Source organism: Tachypleus tridentatus, chromosome 6, assembly GCF_004210375.1.
Source record: "Tachypleus tridentatus isolate NWPU-2018 chromosome 6, ASM421037v1, whole genome shotgun sequence".
In the NCBI taxonomy this organism is placed as follows: Eukaryota; Metazoa; Arthropoda; class Merostomata; order Xiphosura; family Limulidae; genus Tachypleus; species Tachypleus tridentatus.
In genome coordinates, this window is record NC_134830.1 from 69826896 (window position 1) to 69846293 (window position 19398).

Sequence of the window (19398 nt, forward strand, 5' to 3'; positions counted from 1 at the left end):
CCTGACATGAAATTATTTATTTTCGTATTTAACATTTATAGATGCAAAATGATGGCTAACAAACAGTTTTAATTGCAACAATGTTAAGAACAGAATCATTAATATAAACGTTTGTGTGGTGTTACGCACAATACTACACACTGATGTGTTGTGATCACCACCGGTACCAAACAAACTTAAGACTTATTCCTGAGACAGACAGAACACTAATATAGAAGCCAATGCCGCTTGCTGTGTTAAAATCACAACTTTAAAAAAAATGTGTTAAATTTACTTTATGGTATTTCGTTAAAACTATGATGAAATAATGCTTGTTTTAAAGTTTCACGCAAAGTTACAGAAGGGCTATCGGCCCAAGGATGTCCACAGTTTTCAACTAGAAGGCATTAATTCAACACTTTCTCCAACTATCGACTCTTTAGACGTATTCTCTGATTAAACTTTCGGATTTATCTTTCACCACGTGGTCTCACAGTGCGGAGTGCGTTTTTGTGACAAGAAACCATGAACTTTCAGATTCACAATCCGGGCATTTTATCTTATGCCTACGCCCATCCCTAATGTTAATCTATTGCGCTCACATTTGTCTCCCCCTTCCCCTCGTTGTTCCAGGATGTGAATCACAAACGACGTAATCCGAACTTTCGTTTAGGCACGATTTTTTGAAGTAATATATGAATACACGCAGACACATATACGTACCTCCATATGTTTACTTACGACTTCTATCTTATCCATCATCAACTAACGACATCAAAAATTAGCGCAATATTTATAAATTAATTGTTACTTTGACGTTTTTATTTAATTATACACTGTTTTGCTTTCCTATTAATCGTAACCAAATAACGAAGAAAATAAATAGCGCTATTATAAAGATTTGTTATCCATCGTTAATATTTACCACTTAGCGTTTAGAAAATGCCTGCCAAATCATTTGTAACATTTCACTACAAATTACGACTCACAGCATGCAGAGCCAACACACTTTATCAGTAGGCAATACTGGCAATGAAAAATGCCAAAAGTTTTAACTTGCTGTTTGTTCAAAAGCTTCCTTTTCAAATTGTATACATATTTCAATTAATCTTCAGTAAAAGACTTATTTCTCAGGAGACCAATTATGATCAAATTAAAGCGGATAACAACTTCCAAGAATGGTACGCTCGTGACTATAAATGCTGATTATCCGGGTCACCAAAGTCTCATTATAGGATTCTCAGTTCTGTTATCGATTCATAATTTGTTTTAAATCTTACATCTAACTTCAAAAGGACAACATACTAGCATATGTACACAGGAGCGTAAACACGTTAGTCAGAATCCAGTGAACGTTCTTTATTTCCACGTAACGCCAAAACGTGCCAAAATGTAGTTCTGATACATTCCGTTCCACTGGGGCTTTATATGGACTGTAATTATCATCTGTTTTGCCGATATGCGTGATTCAAAATAGTTTTAACATAAAGCATGTAACACCCTGCAAAATTACTTTACAGTTTAGACCATAAATGAACAAACAAACAACAAAAAACGTAAGTCAGTAAATACTTAAAACTTTGACTTTCTTGAATAATAAATCTTGTGTAGCAGATGAGCGTTCAAGGCCAAAATTATTTTACACTTTATGTCTTGTATGCTTGGGTCGATAGAATAGATCTATCTGTGTAATATACACACTAAGAAACGCTTTATAACACAATACACGACACAACATAAAAGGCAATTTTTTATTATTATTATTTTTAATATCTACCTTGGTCCCAGACACGCAACGAGATTCCTTTCAGTCTCCCTTCCCTGACTGATTGCTCTGTGTACAGGCTACTAGTAACTTAGGGCGGAGCCGCAATGTAAGCAGCTGGTTTCCAGGGCCGTTAATTACTGCCTCAAACATTTACCTGGTAAATTTAACCATGTCACACATGAGGTTGCCCCTGACCTGTAAATTTACTTAACGCTACATGCAAGAAAAAAAAACACAACAAAAAACTCGATAGATTGCATCTTGCAACCCGAGCTGCTATATACAAAAACATTACACTACTAGTAACTGCACGTGAGCTGCACAAACAACGACTAAACTCGTTATGAACAAAGACCTCGACATGCTTCACTTTTCTCTGTAAGCTTGTCATACAAAACACAAGTTTCAGCTTAAAATTGAGAAATTCGATTTCAGGTCAAGAAATGAGTATCAGACATACGTTACGAAAAAATGAAAACATACAATGAGGTTTAAAACTCATTATGTATCTTCATGTTAGAACTGAACATAATGAGCCCTTTAAATATGTATCACATTCAGGGGCGTAGATTTTTTACACCCGATGGGGGCGATGATTTTTGCAACCACTTATGTGGACTGTTCAATTTGCAAATTGTTAATCTCTGATTACGTGAACCTGAAAGCTGTAAACATGTAGTCACAGAGTAATCTTGTTGCCACAATACTTGCATGTATACTTAGGCCTACTGACTGATACTTAGATCGAAAAGCTTAGAAAAGCACGCCTATATTAAAGATGTACATTTCGGCCACTGAAAAAGCCTACATCTAGACCTAATTAAGTAATTCGATTGGTAAGAACACGAGAATCACAAGAACAAACACACAATTTGTAGGCTTGTGATGCAATAAAAAATTCAACAGACCAAACTGTAGGGGGATGATTGTATGCACCATACCCCCCACCTAAAATGAAGGGGGGTGTATACCCCCTCCCCTCCCCAGGATCTACGCCCCTGATCATATTCATACACATGCTTCTCTATAATAGCTCCAAATGTAGAAAGCAAAATGTAAAAAAAGAACAAAGTTCTGGAAGGCCATCTTTCCTCTATCTAAACATTTTTCTCTTCCAAGTTTACACGTAAGTGACATAAAAATTCTGTATTCTGAAATATAAACTGGTACATAAAACCATATCATGACTAGTTAAGAGCTACAGTTTCGAGATATCAAATTTGATCAGCCCAGAAGATAATCGAAAGAGAAAGCAGTTCAATGATGATTTTATGTCCTTATGGGGGAAAGAATGTAATAGTACAGAGAAGTTTTTACTTTGATGCATGTCCTAAAAATAATTACCCTTTTAAATAAAATATCCAACAGATGTTTACGAATGGAAGTTTATTGTTTTATAACAGAACATTCTAGAATAAACAAGATCGACTACACCTTATTTCATGATGTGTGATACACCCAGAAACTCTTGTGTCTATCACGTAGTTCTTTTGTGCCATTTAATGATTGAGAAATAGAAGTTTTATTCCTTTGAAAAGAAAAGAAAAAGTTACAGAATTTAATCGTAGCTCTGATTAAGTTTTTCAGAGTACAAGTTCAAATTATTCCACCATATACTTTTTTTAAGCGGTGTGTATTTTCGCATATATACTCCCCTCTTCCACTACAAATTTATTTGTGAAGTGCATTTTGCTTAAATTTTGGCTTTTTTTTACACAACATAGCCAGAATTTTACAGCCAGTCTTTTGTGCAAAAACAGATCTACACACAAAACTATTTTTATACAGTTTTATGATTGCGCCAATGTCAAATAGTGCGATAGATTGTCATATACATCTTCATAGAATAGTATGTACAAAACGACAGTTTGGGAGTTTCGCACATGAAATCCATTGGGGCTATTTCTTTCTTTATCAAACACCGGAAGCTGACTTTTTTCATGGCCAAGCCACCACCGGGTGGGTTGCTATTCACACGAGAACCAGAACTGGTCACATGCAACCCCTGCCAATTCACATGACTTCAAACGCATTTGTTACAGTCCTAACTCCTTCGCATGTCATTTTTTAGTTATAAAAAACAAACAAAAACAACATACTAACTGCAAGTCCTATTCCTTGCCTTTATACATTAGCTTTAGTTTTTCAGTTACTTATATATATTACAATCACAATTTAACTACTATGCTGAAAATATGTTACTCATGTTACTTGGTGCCCATATTAGAACTTTCAGAAGTGCCGAGTTCTGCCACACAGGATTAAACTTGCAGTTTACTGGTATTTTCACTTCAATAACGTCTTCGCTTGCGCAAATTCCAACAGTTTTTGCTCTCATGAGAAATAAGATTCACAGAAGGGGATTATATTCTTGTAACCAACCAATAAAAATAATTTTGTTCGTACGTAGATTACTCGTAGGGGATTCATTTATTGAAACCGATATTCAGTTTTAACTTTTACGATTTTTCTAGAACTAGTTATAAACAGACATTTATCTTCCACGATTTCAAGAAACCGATCAAATCTTTAATAATTTATACAGAAACTGAAACCACCAGTGGTTCAGAGCAAATATTAAGGTTTATAACGTTAAAAACGGTTTCAATACCCACGTTGGGCACAGCACAGATAATTCATTCTGTAGCTTTGTGCTTACCAGTAAATAAAATCAATATGCAAAAAATACCTCACATATGAAAGGGTAAACAGTTCTGATCTTATAAAAATATACTTAATTGCTTTTGGCTCATCAGAAAACCTTAACAAGGTTCGAACTTTTACTTTTTTGCTCAAAGAAAACTTAATAAGAGTCACAAAAGTTAGTTTTAGATATTCATGCAAAACTACACAAGAATCCCCAATTTTGAAGGAAAGACAAAAAAATGCAGATAGTCAACAGCATCCACTCATCAAGTCTTGGATTACTTTCATTAAATAGCAGGATTTAACTATTATTCTTATAACACACATTCATAGCAACATAACAGGATTTTGCAGTAACATAAACTCAACCATCGACTCTTAACATTCAAATACTGGAATGCTTTCTGCTAGGTCAAATCACAAATGAACAAAAACACCTATGATAAAATATTTTATTTCAAAGAATATTTTGTTTCAAACTTCTTGGTAAAAACTGAAAAGCATAACACAGTACAGAATATATGAAAAGAAATTTAAAAAAGGAAAGGAAATAACTAAAATGTCTATATTCTCAGAGAAGAGTAAACTTGAAAATTATTTTGCAAGGTAAATCACATTCTAACACAAACTTAGTTCAAATAATTCTAAATCTGACCTATAAGATCATTCACAAATATGTATATAGTTTGCAGTGATGATTAGTGACAACACTGACAGGCCAAGCACAGCTTTACTCAGTTTTTCAAAAGATCTAAAATATTTTAAAGAAAGTTTTTGTGCCAATTGCAAGTAACTTATGAGAGCCTCTTAAGTAAACATCAGTACTTTATGCAAATTTCCTGCTTTTAAACTAAAACACATGCAATTCTCCCAACTATTATTTCAAAATTGAAAGCATACATATGACTGAGATTAAAAGAATCTTCAAAGTCTTACTAGTAATACTAAATCCATCCTTCTAATGGCTAACTTTCACAACTCAGCTAACTACTTATTTATTATAAACCAGAAATTAATTTTTATATTTACAGAAAATATTCTTCATGTAAAGTAGATGCAAAAAGTCATGCTTCACAACAAGGAGTAAATATATTTTCTAGCTTGCAATTCTAATTTTTCAAAACTTGCAACTTACTTGATCGCTTGTTTTTCTTCCTCTTTGATGGCAATAGATTTGAAGAACTATCTATTGTCAAAACTGATGGTGAAGATGAGGAAGTCGTTGACAGTGCCAAAGCCTGATCATCCAGGGGTGATGTAGTTGATGTTTTTTGTTTCATGCCAGAAGACGACACCACTGGAGTCTGTGAATTTACCACTTCTGAGCTACCAACACTGAGAACATCAGAAACAGGTAATGACTGTGGCGATGATGATGATGACGATGATGTCCACCTTGAAAGATGAGTTGTTTTTACACTTGTAGTCTCTGATACACGATGTCTGGCAGACTCCCTAGAAAAATTTAGAGTCTGGTCATTTTCTTGTACCTTGATAATGTTTTTCTTCACTTTATTAGTCCTTTTTTCTGCAGTAGCTTTTGAAAAAAATTGAGATTTCTTTCTACTCACAAGGGATAATTTTTTACGCCTTCTTTTTGGTGGAATATACCCATCAGCTTTAATGCCACGTTTGCAAGTATCATTTGTACAGAGGTGTGAAAGACCATCAAACAGACTCTTTAATTGCACAGTGTCTGAAGAAATGAGTGATGAAGTTTCATTAAAAGATGTAGAATGAGAATGAGATGATACACTGTTCAGTGAAGATGAATATTTTGATTTCAAGTGAAAAGTTGAATTACTGATACTAGAAGCTTGAAGATCGCAAGACAATTCTCTTAAATGCAGCGTGTCTTCCTTTTCACTAGTAGTTACTTCCTTGGACTTAGCTGCTTTCTCTATTTCAATAGTATGGCTTTCATCACCGGGTTTCAGATGGATATCTACACTTGGCATTGCATCAGGTACGACAGTTGTAAATGGCGTTGCCATGGAGCTTATAGCAACACGAGATTTACGTTTATTACCAGGGGTGAAAAAGTTTGATAATCCATCAATCAGACCTTTGGGGTGGCTTGAAAATGAAAATGGATCAAAGAGAGCAGGACTGATAGGTTGTGACTGCTCTTCCATTGCATTATGCTCATGATTTGTAGTTTCTGCACTTATGTGGTTGTGATGTAGTAAAACTTGTGACTGAGATGATGATGAGACTATTCTATTTGCATCAATTTGCCCTGATGTCAAAGCTATTTTTTTCTTTGTCCTTCTTACCTGTTTCTGTCTCATAGATTTTTTGCTGTTAAGAAAAATTACCTAATTTACCATGCACTTCAAAATTTCTTTACCTAGTTTTAACATTCTGGATATATAAGAAATAATAATTCAAATATTTCATATAAATTAATAGATTTTGGTTTATCCAACACTTAACAATGACAGACTGCTAACACACTTGAATGTTAACTACTTGTCTCAAATTTTAGTTTTGTCAAACTGAAATCTGATATTTAGTGGTGAGAAAAAAAAATATTGATCATAAAAACTGGAACCTCAAGTTTTTGTCCTCTCTTTATTAAGCATGTATTTATCAAATTATTTACCTTTTGACTTTTACATTTTTTTCACTTGAATATACAGGTAAATCACAGTCTGAGGAGAGGTAAAACCTGAAAAATTATAAAAATATATTCACTAACATTAGTTTCTTCTAAATTACAGTTATAATAATTAGAAAATCTGATATGCAAACATTTATACATAAAATTGCTGATTATGCAGCAAGTGTGCAGAAAAAGAATTATATATTTTGCAGTAAAATAATAAAAAAATTATTGTACAACTTATACCTAGAGGAGAAGTTTAAGACAATAAAAGTTAAGATGTCAGATATACATAGTCCATTTCTATCATCAACAGCAATTTAACACTATTTTTTAAAGAAATAACAAATGCACTTTTTGATGTCTAGAAGTTATAAAGAATAAATCACTAAGACATTCAGTTATGATAAGTTATCCAGTAATAGTAAAATAATAAAAAAGAAGTTATCACTGACTTTTCAGAAGTTTTTATACCACATCAACATGGAAAACAAAAAATCAATGACTAATTTAATAAAAAATTTAGATGAAGAAGCAAAATTTGCACAAGCACTTAGAAATTTCGAGAATCTATCATTAAAAGAGGTTTAAAACATTGATGATTCTTGGAATAACATACAAGTTTTTTCAGTTACAATAAGGTAGGTGATTTTATACTGTCCATGTCTACAAAACAAAATTGTAAAATCATTACTTCACCTTCTTCTAACACTACATCAATTAATAAAATATTGTACGTGCAAAAAAAATTCACCTTGTTTCAGAAATTTCCAGCTTAGAATACATAGCTATGAAAATTCATCAAATAAAATACTTGTAAGCCATAAAATCAAATGACCATGAAATGAAATGTGGAAATAAGCAGTTTTAACATCAAGCAGTTGAAGGAATTATCTGATGGAGGGAGTCTTTGGGTCTCTCAAAGTACGGAAAACATTTTTTTCTTCTTCAAAACTGTTGTAGTATAAGTGATATATCATTTATGTTTACCATACAATACCAAAAGTATTTAAATCACCAAGCAGGTAAAAGTTTTACTAAAGTTTTTATTAGACACAGCCACAATCTAGGATCATAACCTAATGGATATGATAAATAATAACTCTAAATTTTAAAACATTTCATTTGAAATACTTAAGTTTTTGCAGAATTAAAAATCAGATTGTGTATAACACTTTAAGAATACAAACTCACTCGCTGTTACGCTTAAATATCACAATTAAATAAGAAATTCTTAAAATATACTTTATACTCAAACACAAATCTGGCAACCAAGGATTGTATTCATGTCTGTTCACACTTCCAAGGTCTTTCAGAAAGGCAAGAATAAATTATAGCTCCCAGATTATTTCTTATTTGTACTACAAAAGTTTCATATTTATTTCAATTCAAAGAAGATAATTATAACTTAAAATTAATTTTTGTTGAGCATAACTTAGGTTAGTCTAATTCTGATTTTCCTACAAAAATACTGAAAAAAACACCCTAAAACACACATCCCCTTTATCCTTTGTGAAAAACTAACTGTAAAAACTTCCTATTTAATCTGTAAAACTGTCACTTTGTTTTTAAAGTGATAAAAATCCTATAACCCAATCAATTTCAAAAGGTGGACCTTTCTTCTTCAGGGGCAAACTCCTTTTTATACACTTTATATATTTGCAATATTCAAAGTATTCTGTTCACATGCAAAGTCAAAACTCAATTTTCTATTAAACACCCAAAAATACAGTGAAAATACAAACATTTAAAAGTTTGGTTTCAATGAGGATAAAAACAACACTTAACAATGCTAATTTTATTTTTCTGAAATATTTCTTTCACCATGAAACAACACTGTAAATCAAGGAAGTAGTCTGTATAAAATTATTGGACTATCTTTTTGTTTTAATCCACTTCTTAATTGTTAATTACTCATTTTTCGAAAAGCTTTGTTTGCAACGAAAACTTCAGAACAGTTGTAGCCAGATTAACATGGAGGGAAGCACTCCTCATTTCGATGCCCAGTATAAAAATTTTAAAAATGAAAATTTTAATTCACTCCTATGCTACTTTAGTCAAATTAAAAACTACACATATATTAGCATTTACCCGTGTGTTGTTTTTTCTGCTTTACTCTTACTATTGCTTTGTTTTTTGTACCACATCTTTACAGTAGCTGCTACTTCACTGATTAATCTTCGACCTCTTTTATTTTTCAAACAAAGCTCATCCAAACAGTATTCACAGCTCCAAGAACCTGAAGAATAAGTGTATAATTTAGATAAATAAGTTCTTCAGAGAAAATACTTTTATGTGGAATGTTAGTAGCCAAGTCATGAGAAATCAATATTTATGTAAATGAGTGTGTAGCAGTATAAATTCTTCAGTTTACAGTTACAAATTAGACACTGATCTTCCATAAAAAATTTGAAAAACGTATGAAGATCATTCTTGCAAACACATGAAGGATACCAAAATTAAGGTTAAACTGCTATCAAAGAAGTGACTCCACTTTCAACAAAATTCAATTCCTTGTATTACTTTAACATATTCTAAATATTATTTTACTCGTTTGTACTGGTTCTAAATTTACAACATGGAAGATGAATAAGAATTTTAACAATACAGAGAATAAAGCAAATCATAAAATATAACTGAATAATTACTAAAAGCACCTTTTGGCATTTTTAAAAGAGGTGGCTGCAAACATCCCATGTGAAAGCCTTGATCACACGAGTCGCAGAATAACAAGTCTTCCTAATGGAAAAGAAAGAAAATATTTTACAAATTACTCTCACAACAGTGGTTTAAAGATAAGTACTAACAAAAAATACAAGACTGTTATGGAGATATTCAAATCACAATTCAGTTGGATACCAGACAAGCTTACAGTTTCATCCATAAAATAAACAAGAATCAAAAACAGCAACATTACATATAGTACATAAATGTGCAAAAAAAAAGACAGAAAAAGACTGTACTACTTTGTTAAAAAAACAAACAAAAAACATCAACAAATAGAAACATATACAGCTGAGAGGAACATCAATATTGCTGACAGTATAGTGAATTTCCTACAGTAATGTGTCATAATTAAAGACAGCAGCATATATTGTTTCATTTTTGTAAGCTGGCAACAACATTTGGTTACCATTTACAGAACACAGAGTTCAGTGACTTATTGCTGAAACAAAAATGCATGATGAAAATAATTATTTTTTGTGAGAACAAAAACAACTGTTAAAATTCTCAGTACTTACCGCTTGGTTCCTGCTTCCACATACTTTACAAGTTTTACATTCGATACATTGCCATCTGGTGTTCTGTATACGTGCTGTCAATTCTTGGGAATATTTCAGACAGTTGGGATGTCCTAACACAAAGCATAAACACTTATCAATCTGAGACTCCACTGTATTCAGTTGTTATAGGTTTTGCATTAGTAAAATAGGTTGACATGATTTATGTTACTGAATAATAATAAAAGCAAAGATATGTGAAAATGGAGGGTATTTTCAGTTTTATACACTAAAAGCTGCATTTTGATATATTCAACAGTTCATATTAAACAGGATCCTATATAGATACACTTTAGGTTTAACCCATTAATGACTTAAAAACTAAAGAAAGTGCTTTCTATATCAGCCTTATAACTTGTGTTTGAAAGTCAAACTAGTACTGTAACATTTCTGTAACATAATTGCTGTACATAACTGTTTTTTGATCCACTTCATAAAACAAACAGAAATTATTTTAAAACTGAAAAATAAATTTATCAATTCTGGATTTTCTGCATTTCTTTTCATAATTACAATGAGATTTCATATTAGTAATACAAGCTGAGTATTTAATTTGAACAACAAAATGGTTTTCTCTTTCATTACTGTTTATTTTATCTTTATTCAAGCTATTTGAAGCTTTAGCTACACAGTTATTCTCTTATTTGTATGATCACCATAATACTTCAAGTTAGCCCAATCACATGAGGTTGTGTAAAAAGAAAAGCAAACAAAATGGACAGGTGCCAAAGTTACTTATTTTGTATAATTTAAAGCAAGTAAAGAAAAATTATTGAAATTATGACACTTACTACATTAAAATATAAACATTAACAGCATAAGCTGTATTTCAGAGCGAACTCAAACATATAAAAATCAAGTTACACAAAAAGGTAAATGGAGGGGAGTAGGAAGAGTGAAATAAAGAAATGAATTCACCCAGGCATGAAAGTCACAAACCATGACTTCATGTTAAATTATGTTGCAGCTGTGCATTCTATCTATGAAGGAACATTATGTCAAGGATACATGTTTACAATGACAAGTTGTTCATCATTCTAGGACAGATCTCTAACCTTAAGAACACTAACTAACTACTTTGCCTTTTTGTTTTTGTTTTTCAACCTCAGTTGCCATACACTTGTAAAACACTGTTGAAAATACCCACTTCCTGTAATTATCACTGTCACAGTGATCAAATACATTTTTTTTCTTCCAGACACAATGTATATACTATCAAGTACACTTTTTTGTTATTGAAATTAATATGAAAATATGAAATCAAATATTCTACTAAATAAACTACTGTGAATCTAATTCACTATGTGTATCATTTTCCAATCTATATAACTAAGCAGCAAAAGCCATAAACACATGTGAAAAATGCCATCTATCTCCACATTTATATAAACATTAAGAAATGACTGATACTTAGACATTTGTACTGAAGTCATAATAAGTTCTGTTCAACCAATTATCTCAAAAATACAATTAGTTACTTTGCTAGAAAAATGTTTTAATCTACCAAAATATGTACTGTAAAACATGAAAATTCAACAAGTTGTATCAATTTAAACTTTTAAAGCATGATCTTGGAAACAACATTCATCTTCGGCAAAGGCATTTTAGTTAAATCACCACATTAATTTAAATTATAGCTTAAAATAATTGAAGACTTTAGTTTTAATGTTTATTAATAACTTCTGTTTTGAGGTCAACAACATATAAGATAACCTGTCGTTACTATGTAATTTCTCAATAACCACCTATTAATTTAGAAAACACATGAATTAATTTGTACACATTAAGTATGGTTAAACTTGGAAAATAGTTGCAGTATTTTACAGTATTAAGTAGGAATTATTATACACTAAAATTATATTATTTTGAAATAACTAAGAACTTCATTACACCAAATTACAGGATATTAAAAGAATCCCATATTTAATTCTTGACACATCTCCCTTCAACTACTAGTGTTTTGATGGTAAATATTTTTTTTGAGTAAGACTACAAAAATATCTATTAAACTATGACAAAATGATACTTTTTGTATACCTCTTTTGATAAATTTACCCAACAATTTGAAAGTGGGCATCACTTTTCAATCATAACAAACACACAATATTTAATACATGAAGATATTTTATAGACCATAGAAGCCTGAGAAAATATGTCACAAAATATGAGTTCCAAAGGTAATTGCATGTATAAAGTTTTAAGGCACTCCATCTGCTGTGCTTACAGCAGATGTAATCATGATGAAATATCAGGTGCTGAACAGTTAGCTAATATAACAAGCAAAAGTGTCAGTTATAGAGCAAAAGCTTAATAAGGAAAACAGAAAAATGCAGCAGAAGTTCAAACAGCTAGTATGCATAAAGAAGAAATCAGAAAGTTCCTAATGGATGCAGTTTTGATAAATAATATTTTCCCCATGCAACAGGCCCAATTATAAGTTATGATGATTTATTTAAGGCATTTGGCATAAACATTATCACAAAATACCTTCATAAAAACATACTGTTCACAGAAATTATAATGGATTGTGAAGCTTGGATTAACAGAGTGAAAAATCACAGACACTGCAGCATTATGATTAACACATATGAAAACATAGCATAAAAAGCTTGAAGGATCTTTTGCAGTTCTTGAAAGAATTACTGAAGAATGCAACACTCAAGATATTGATGAACTGACAAAGGCTGGTGCATACTATAGACAAGAAAAGCTCAGAACTAATAAAGAAACAATTAACCTTATGAAATACAGTAGAGTGATTCATACACGCATGACACCTGTTTCATTAATGGTCCTAATGTGAGTTCTGTGAGATGCAAACCAGTTTTACAATTGGATAAGAGATCCCAAGAAACTCAACCACGTTGAACTACTCAAGGAGAAGTTAAAAGACCATTCTCAAATTTTATCACGAGACAGTGGACTTTGCCTAATAATATACCTCATTTATCACAGAAAGTAGTCATGCTGGAACTGCAATCACCAGAGAGAGTTACGTACATCAACACTATAAACTACAGTACATGTGCCAAAATATTCATTTTATCTCTCTCTATTCCTTATGCACAACCACATCTTTAAAGCTATAAACTTGAGATAAAGATATAATTTTGTATGGGAAGTAACATGGGTTATGTAGCCAAAGCTTCAGAGCCCATTTGGAGGCTGCAAATTGTGGCCAAAGTAACCAATATAGGAATTTTGAGAAAACAAGACAACCAACTGGTATGAAATTAAAAAGGCCAGAATTTTGTGGTGATTTGTGATGATGAGGTCTATTATTTACATTTCTTCTTTGTGTGAAGACCTCTCCTAATCAATCTATCCATGATCAATTGCGTGTTAATATGATTTAAAAACTTCATGGAGGCTTCACCTGTGTTCTTTCCCTACCACTCTCTTTCCTCTACACATAATGCTTACTAACTTACATTAACAAGAAAGGCTGGTGCTATCTCTCAAACAAGCATGTACATTCCCTCAAAATGCAGACAAAGAAGAGCTATACAATGACTTTGCAAAAATGTTTGTATCAGCAAATTTTCATTTATGCTTTGTTGCAATGAGATGAGAATAAATAAATTCTTCATTAAATGGAACAATAATAAAGTCAGAATACACTGCAAATGACACTTGACCATATAACAGAAATCAGGACATCAAAAGGCAGAGAATTTTTTTTTTGAAACTTGAAATGTCATGCAAAGCACATGCAAGAAGCAATAGCAATGTACCTGGTTTTACTATTATCAAGATGACTGGCAAATTATTTTATTTTTTGCATATTGTTATTTTAGTGATTAAACAAAATATTTAATTAGGTGAAGAAGTCATTTTGATTTTTATGCAAAAAAATCACAATTAACATGGTTGATTTAACTAAAACAACTCAGTATATTTTAAAATCATTTTCATTAGGGTCATCAGATGAGGTTATGTTGTAATTAAACACCAAATGAAACTGGTTTCAATATACTTCCATGAGAAAACAGTCAACCACTGGGGAAAAAAGAAGCACGAACTGGAATGAGTCATGGACAAATAAGGACCTTTCAGTGACTACCTTTTAAACACAGATAACAAGCAGAATAAAACCTGCTGTTCTATCCCTTTTTAGAGCAATGATGATAAGGATGAAGAAAGATGTACCACATATCAAATGAACTGTGATCCACAGTATTAACACAACTCAAAACAACAAATCATTATTGGATGCCAGCTGTGCAAGAAATCAAAGCCTGGCTGAAACAAGGTTACAACTACACTACACCACACTGACTCAAGCTATTGTTTGTCTCTCATGAAATGGTGGCCTCTACAGCTACAATGAAGAGCTGGTGAAACACAAAAAAAATTCAGGAAATGCAGACATAGTTGAGACATTTTGTCAGCAGATTTAATTCTTTCTTTTAAATAACATTCCAGTCTCAGAAATTATTTGTCAATTCAGTCCCTAACTTTTCCATTCAAGTGTTTCAATACTTTAGTGTTGAAAAGGAAGGGGTAGCAAATGTTTAGTCTGGTAGAAGTGAATGTAATTCATACTTTGGTTTGTTGAACAGTTTCTCACAGGATAGTGATTGTGAATAAGATAAGGCCATAATTAGTATAGGAGTTAATTACAATGGCATCAACCTCATGGAATCAAAATATGCATCTCAATGGATAAAGAATATGATGTGAAAGATGGAAACGTTGGCCATTAAGTTTAAACTAATGATGACAGGTGTGACAATAACAACCCAAGAACAGATTTAGCAGAGACAAGAAGTTGTTAAGACCTAAAATGGTAGTTTCAGATTCTGAACATGAAATAATGAAATGCAACTGGGAAAGATATGGTCTTCAATATGGTGTAGAAAGATCTGGATATGCTACTGCTGAAAAACTTTCAACTGTGAACTAAAAAAAAAGCAACAACATCTGACCTCATAAGTGATAAAGGTTTATGTTGTACCATTTCTAGTTCAATGGGGGTGAGGAAAATAAGGGAGAAAGGGCAAGAAGTATAGGCACAAAAACACCCTTACTTTAATAGATCACTAGACTGAAAGTCTTTAAAAAAAAAGAGCTAGCAAAACAAGTTCTGGTCAAGTTCCTCCTTGAAACAAGGTAGAGATACATATATTTCCTGACAAACCTCACTGAGAGAAATACATTAGTTAAACCTAGGGAGGCATTACAAACAAAAAAGATCACATTTCATGCTGATGACATTAAGTAATTTACTTCAGATAAACAATGAAGTGTTAAGCTTGAAGCAGTAGGCAAAAACAATAAAATAAAGTAAATGTTCTTTTGTAACAAATTCCAAATAATAACACTATCATCAACATCAAACACCCATTATTTTATAAAATACATATGAATTAGTAGAATCTAACCTATCATTTCTAATGACATGTTTAATCTCTGATCATTAAAAATAAACTATCCTTAAAAATCTATTAATTATGATGGCTGTTGCTGGTAAAGTTGTATGGAAACTCTTTATAAAGTCCTTCATCTATGACCTTCCCTAATTTAATAAATAAAGCAAATGTAGCTGCATTTTTCATATATTCTGAAATACAAGGTAACAGACTATAAAACAGGAATGCCTTTAACAGTTTTGCAATTTTTTTTAGTTACAAGATTTAATAATTGCTTGTCCCGTTACCCACAATATTTACTTTTTCTGCAGTTAAAAGGGAAATATATCTAGCACTAAAATATAACATTACTAAAATAAAACTACGTTCCAATTATCTAATCTAATATAATACTGAGAATGAGTAAAGGAGTATAGGAAGTTTCTAGTTATATACTTATAAGAAGTTCCAACAGACTGCTGTGCCAGCTTTCTTCACAAATGGGCTTTTCAGGAGTTGCAAGTACGTACCATTTGAGGTCATGGGTTAAAAATATTAAATTTTTATGTATGTCACAAGCAGAATTTCCCAAGTCTGAACAGAGTTAGGTAATGCAGGGCCTTTGGGACAGCTGCCTTGGATTTTCACCTATTTCTATACTATTGCTAAAATCCGTTAAACATCGTACTTAAACCACTTTTATCACAAGAAAATCACAGTTTATATTTCTATCTATTTTTTAGCAATATAAAAATTATTGATTTCCAAAAATTTCATATGAATATGCAGAATTGTGATTGTTGTTTGCCTCTGTTATCAAAATACTGACAGTATAACTCAGTCTAAATTAAATGTAGTTCCCAAGAAAAGGAAGATGCCAACTTCATTACAAGTACCCTGAATTGTAATTAAAAAAACAAGAAACATTTAAAGCAACTGGACAAATTAAAAACTTATCCACATTTGTATCTCATGAAACACTAGAGAGGTTGCTCAGAATGTTCTAAACAAAGATTAGAAGCTTCTTTTATGAGTGGCAAATGGAAAAGATGCTGTGTCAGAATTTGATCTGCTATGAAATATGACATAAAATACAAAACCAGAATAAAGCTTGTGATTTTTCACTCTGGATGTCTGCACTTCACTAGTGGAGAGTGGTGGTCCATCTCTGTGATGCATTCTGGCCTCAAAAATGATAAATTAAGCATCCCTTATTTGTTTGGAAAAATGGAAACTACTTTCATCTTAGTGCTGTCATCCATGTAGCTTATCAGAAGTCTACTTATGATCTCTGTGTTACTATACGGTATGACCCTAGCAGCACTTTTATGATAGATCCTCATTTCTTTGAAGTTGCTGAAGAAACTGGCAATACCCAAACTGTTTCAGTAAATATAGTCCATTATGGGATATTCTTGGAGACCACTTTATTCCATGCCTAGAGAAGTAAGGTATCACGAAAAATAGATAAGGGGTAACCCCTAATATCTATTATCATTTTAAAAGGATTCTGTACATAAAATCCTTGCTCCTTCAGGAAGAAACAGCTGGTGAAGCTCCAACATCAAAACAAGTAAATTTATCTATGAAAGTTTCTCAAAGGGAATGTTTATCAAAATACCCCACAGAAACTTCTAGGTTCTATAAATATCCATTAAAAATGAGTACCATTGAACTCTATCTAGAAAGAGGATACATATGCAGTAGCTAAGCTTCATTTGGATAGAACTTTGTTATGCTGATTGAGAATGATGTAAAGCATACTGCACATCCATGAGTTTTTGAAATATCATGTAACATAATTAAACTTTTCTAAATAAAACTTATAATTCTCAATGCAGTACTAGCAAAATTTATTCATAAAAGTATATGTAGTTTTTAAAGTACAATCATTTTTGTAGTTTGGGTAAAATCTCCAGATAATTTGACTATGAGTCAATGAAGCAAAACACAAGAACATAGTGAAAAATACCTGAGAAAGAAGAAACAATAAAAAAGTCAGCATACCACTATTTCCACAATCAGCACAGGATATTAGCTTCTCTGAAACACCTTCCCTGTTGCTGTCTGCCGTACCTCGACAGAAACTGCATATGGGTATAGGAACTGCCTTCTGAAATTAAAAGCATATGAGTGAAATATTAAAATACTATAACTTTTAATATGCTACACAGTTACAGAAAACAAGCAGTGCAAAAGTGTTAAGACGATATCAAAAATTAGATTTTAGGATACTCTGTACTTTCAATGAACAATGGCAGGTAAATTACAGGTGAAACATTAACATTTTAGTAATTTTTATATTTAGTGCAACAAAAACTCAATGAAAGTGAGTTTAGCAAAAGGTCTTTCAAGCATTATTGTCATATATCTAATCAAAGCATCCTTTGGGATTTTCTCCAAATGTCTCTAATACACTCCCCATCAAGTTTCTTTGGAACTAATTTTTGATTTATCAACAAATTTTTGATCTATCAAATTCCACACCTGTTCATTTGGGATGAGAATGGGATTCTGTGGGACCACTGTATTACTTGAATGACTCCAGCAGGTTCTTTCTTAGCTAAGTAATTTCTGCATAGGTTGGATCAGTGTTTAGAGCCACTATCTTCTTGGTAGTCTATTTGCTATAATATGCAAACCACTGAGTACACCATGATGGACCAATATCTGATGGTACTTGTGCTGGTTCATTATTGTATTTATGTAACAAATATTTCCTGTTGTCTCACTAGAAAAACACCTCCAAATTATCACACTTCCATTCTCCATGCTTGATGACAGGTCATATGCATTGAGGTAAGTATCTTTCACTTGTCTTCTGCCAGATGTACAACATACATTTTGACCCAGATACTTCAAACCTGGATTTATCCACCCATAACACCCTTTTCCAATCATCAACAATGCAGTTTTTCTACATGTTAAAAAATTTCAGTTTCTTTACAATATTTGGAGATCGAAGTAAAGGTTTTTTAACTACTAAATAACCAAATATATTGCATTCTCATCCAGTCGTCTTAATACCGTATATCTGGATGTTCTTCTGTCATTTAGTGCATAGTCATTTACCTTGTGCTAGAGATCAGTGGTAGTCTTCCTTCTGTCCCCAAGGCTGCACAAACGAAGATACTTAACATTAGTATTGAGTTTAGGCATTTTGCTTCTTCCTTTCCTATTTTCAAATTTACCTGTCTCAGTCCAAGGGTCACAGGTTTGAATCCCTGTCACACCAAACATGCTCACCCTTTCAGCTGTGGTGACATTACAATGCAACGGGCAATCCCACTATTCGTTGGTAAAAGAGTAGCCCAAAAGAGTTGGTGGTGGGTGGTGATGACTAGCTGCCTCCCCTCTAGTCTTACACTGCTAAAGTAGGGATGGCTAGTGCAGATAGTCCTCGTATAGCTTTGCGCGAAATTCAAACTAAACCAATCTTTTTATCTAATCTCCTGGTGGATACGCAAGTTTATGAACTTACAGCGCTAAAACCCATTGGTAAAATTCTCCTAGCAGTAGAAAGGGTGCAAATAATCCAACTTGTGGTTTAACTATGACAAAACTCTTTTGATGTAATGGATAGAATATTTAAAATTTCTATTTAAACAGACTGTCGGCTAAAAAGAACCTTAAGATATACTGAAAAAACAACAATACTTAAAATAAACATAACTTCCAATATCATGAGGTTTAAAATAAAGTCAGTCACTCACTTCACTTTACAAGGATCCTGGTAAAGGATAGTGCAAAAACCAAGGCAATAAATCA

The 19398-nt window shown here is 32.3% G+C and overlaps 1 protein-coding gene across 12 annotated transcripts in view; it reads right to left on the minus strand.

Moving 5' to 3' along the window:
• The window catches only part of LOC143252762 (uncharacterized), an 85639-nt gene that overhangs the window by 37427 nt on the left and 28814 nt on the right, over positions 1-19398 (minus strand). For 6 of the 12 annotated variants that reach the window (XM_076505408.1, XM_076505406.1, XM_076505410.1 and 3 more), the window contains 6 exons: positions 17638-17743; positions 10241-10353; positions 9656-9737; positions 9090-9237; positions 6999-7064; positions 5529-5848 (listed from right to left, as the gene is read on the minus strand). In XM_076505408.1, the coding sequence (XP_076361523.1) occupies positions 5529-5848; positions 6999-7064; positions 9090-9237; positions 9656-9737; positions 10241-10353; positions 17638-17743 (835 nt within the window). Of the gene's footprint in view, positions 1-5528; positions 6695-6998; positions 7065-7752; positions 7924-9089; positions 9238-9655; positions 9738-10240; positions 10354-17637; positions 17744-19398 lie in introns of those variants that run through there. The other 6 variants (XM_076505404.1, XM_076505403.1, XM_076505400.1 and 3 more) reach the window with 2 other exon arrangements.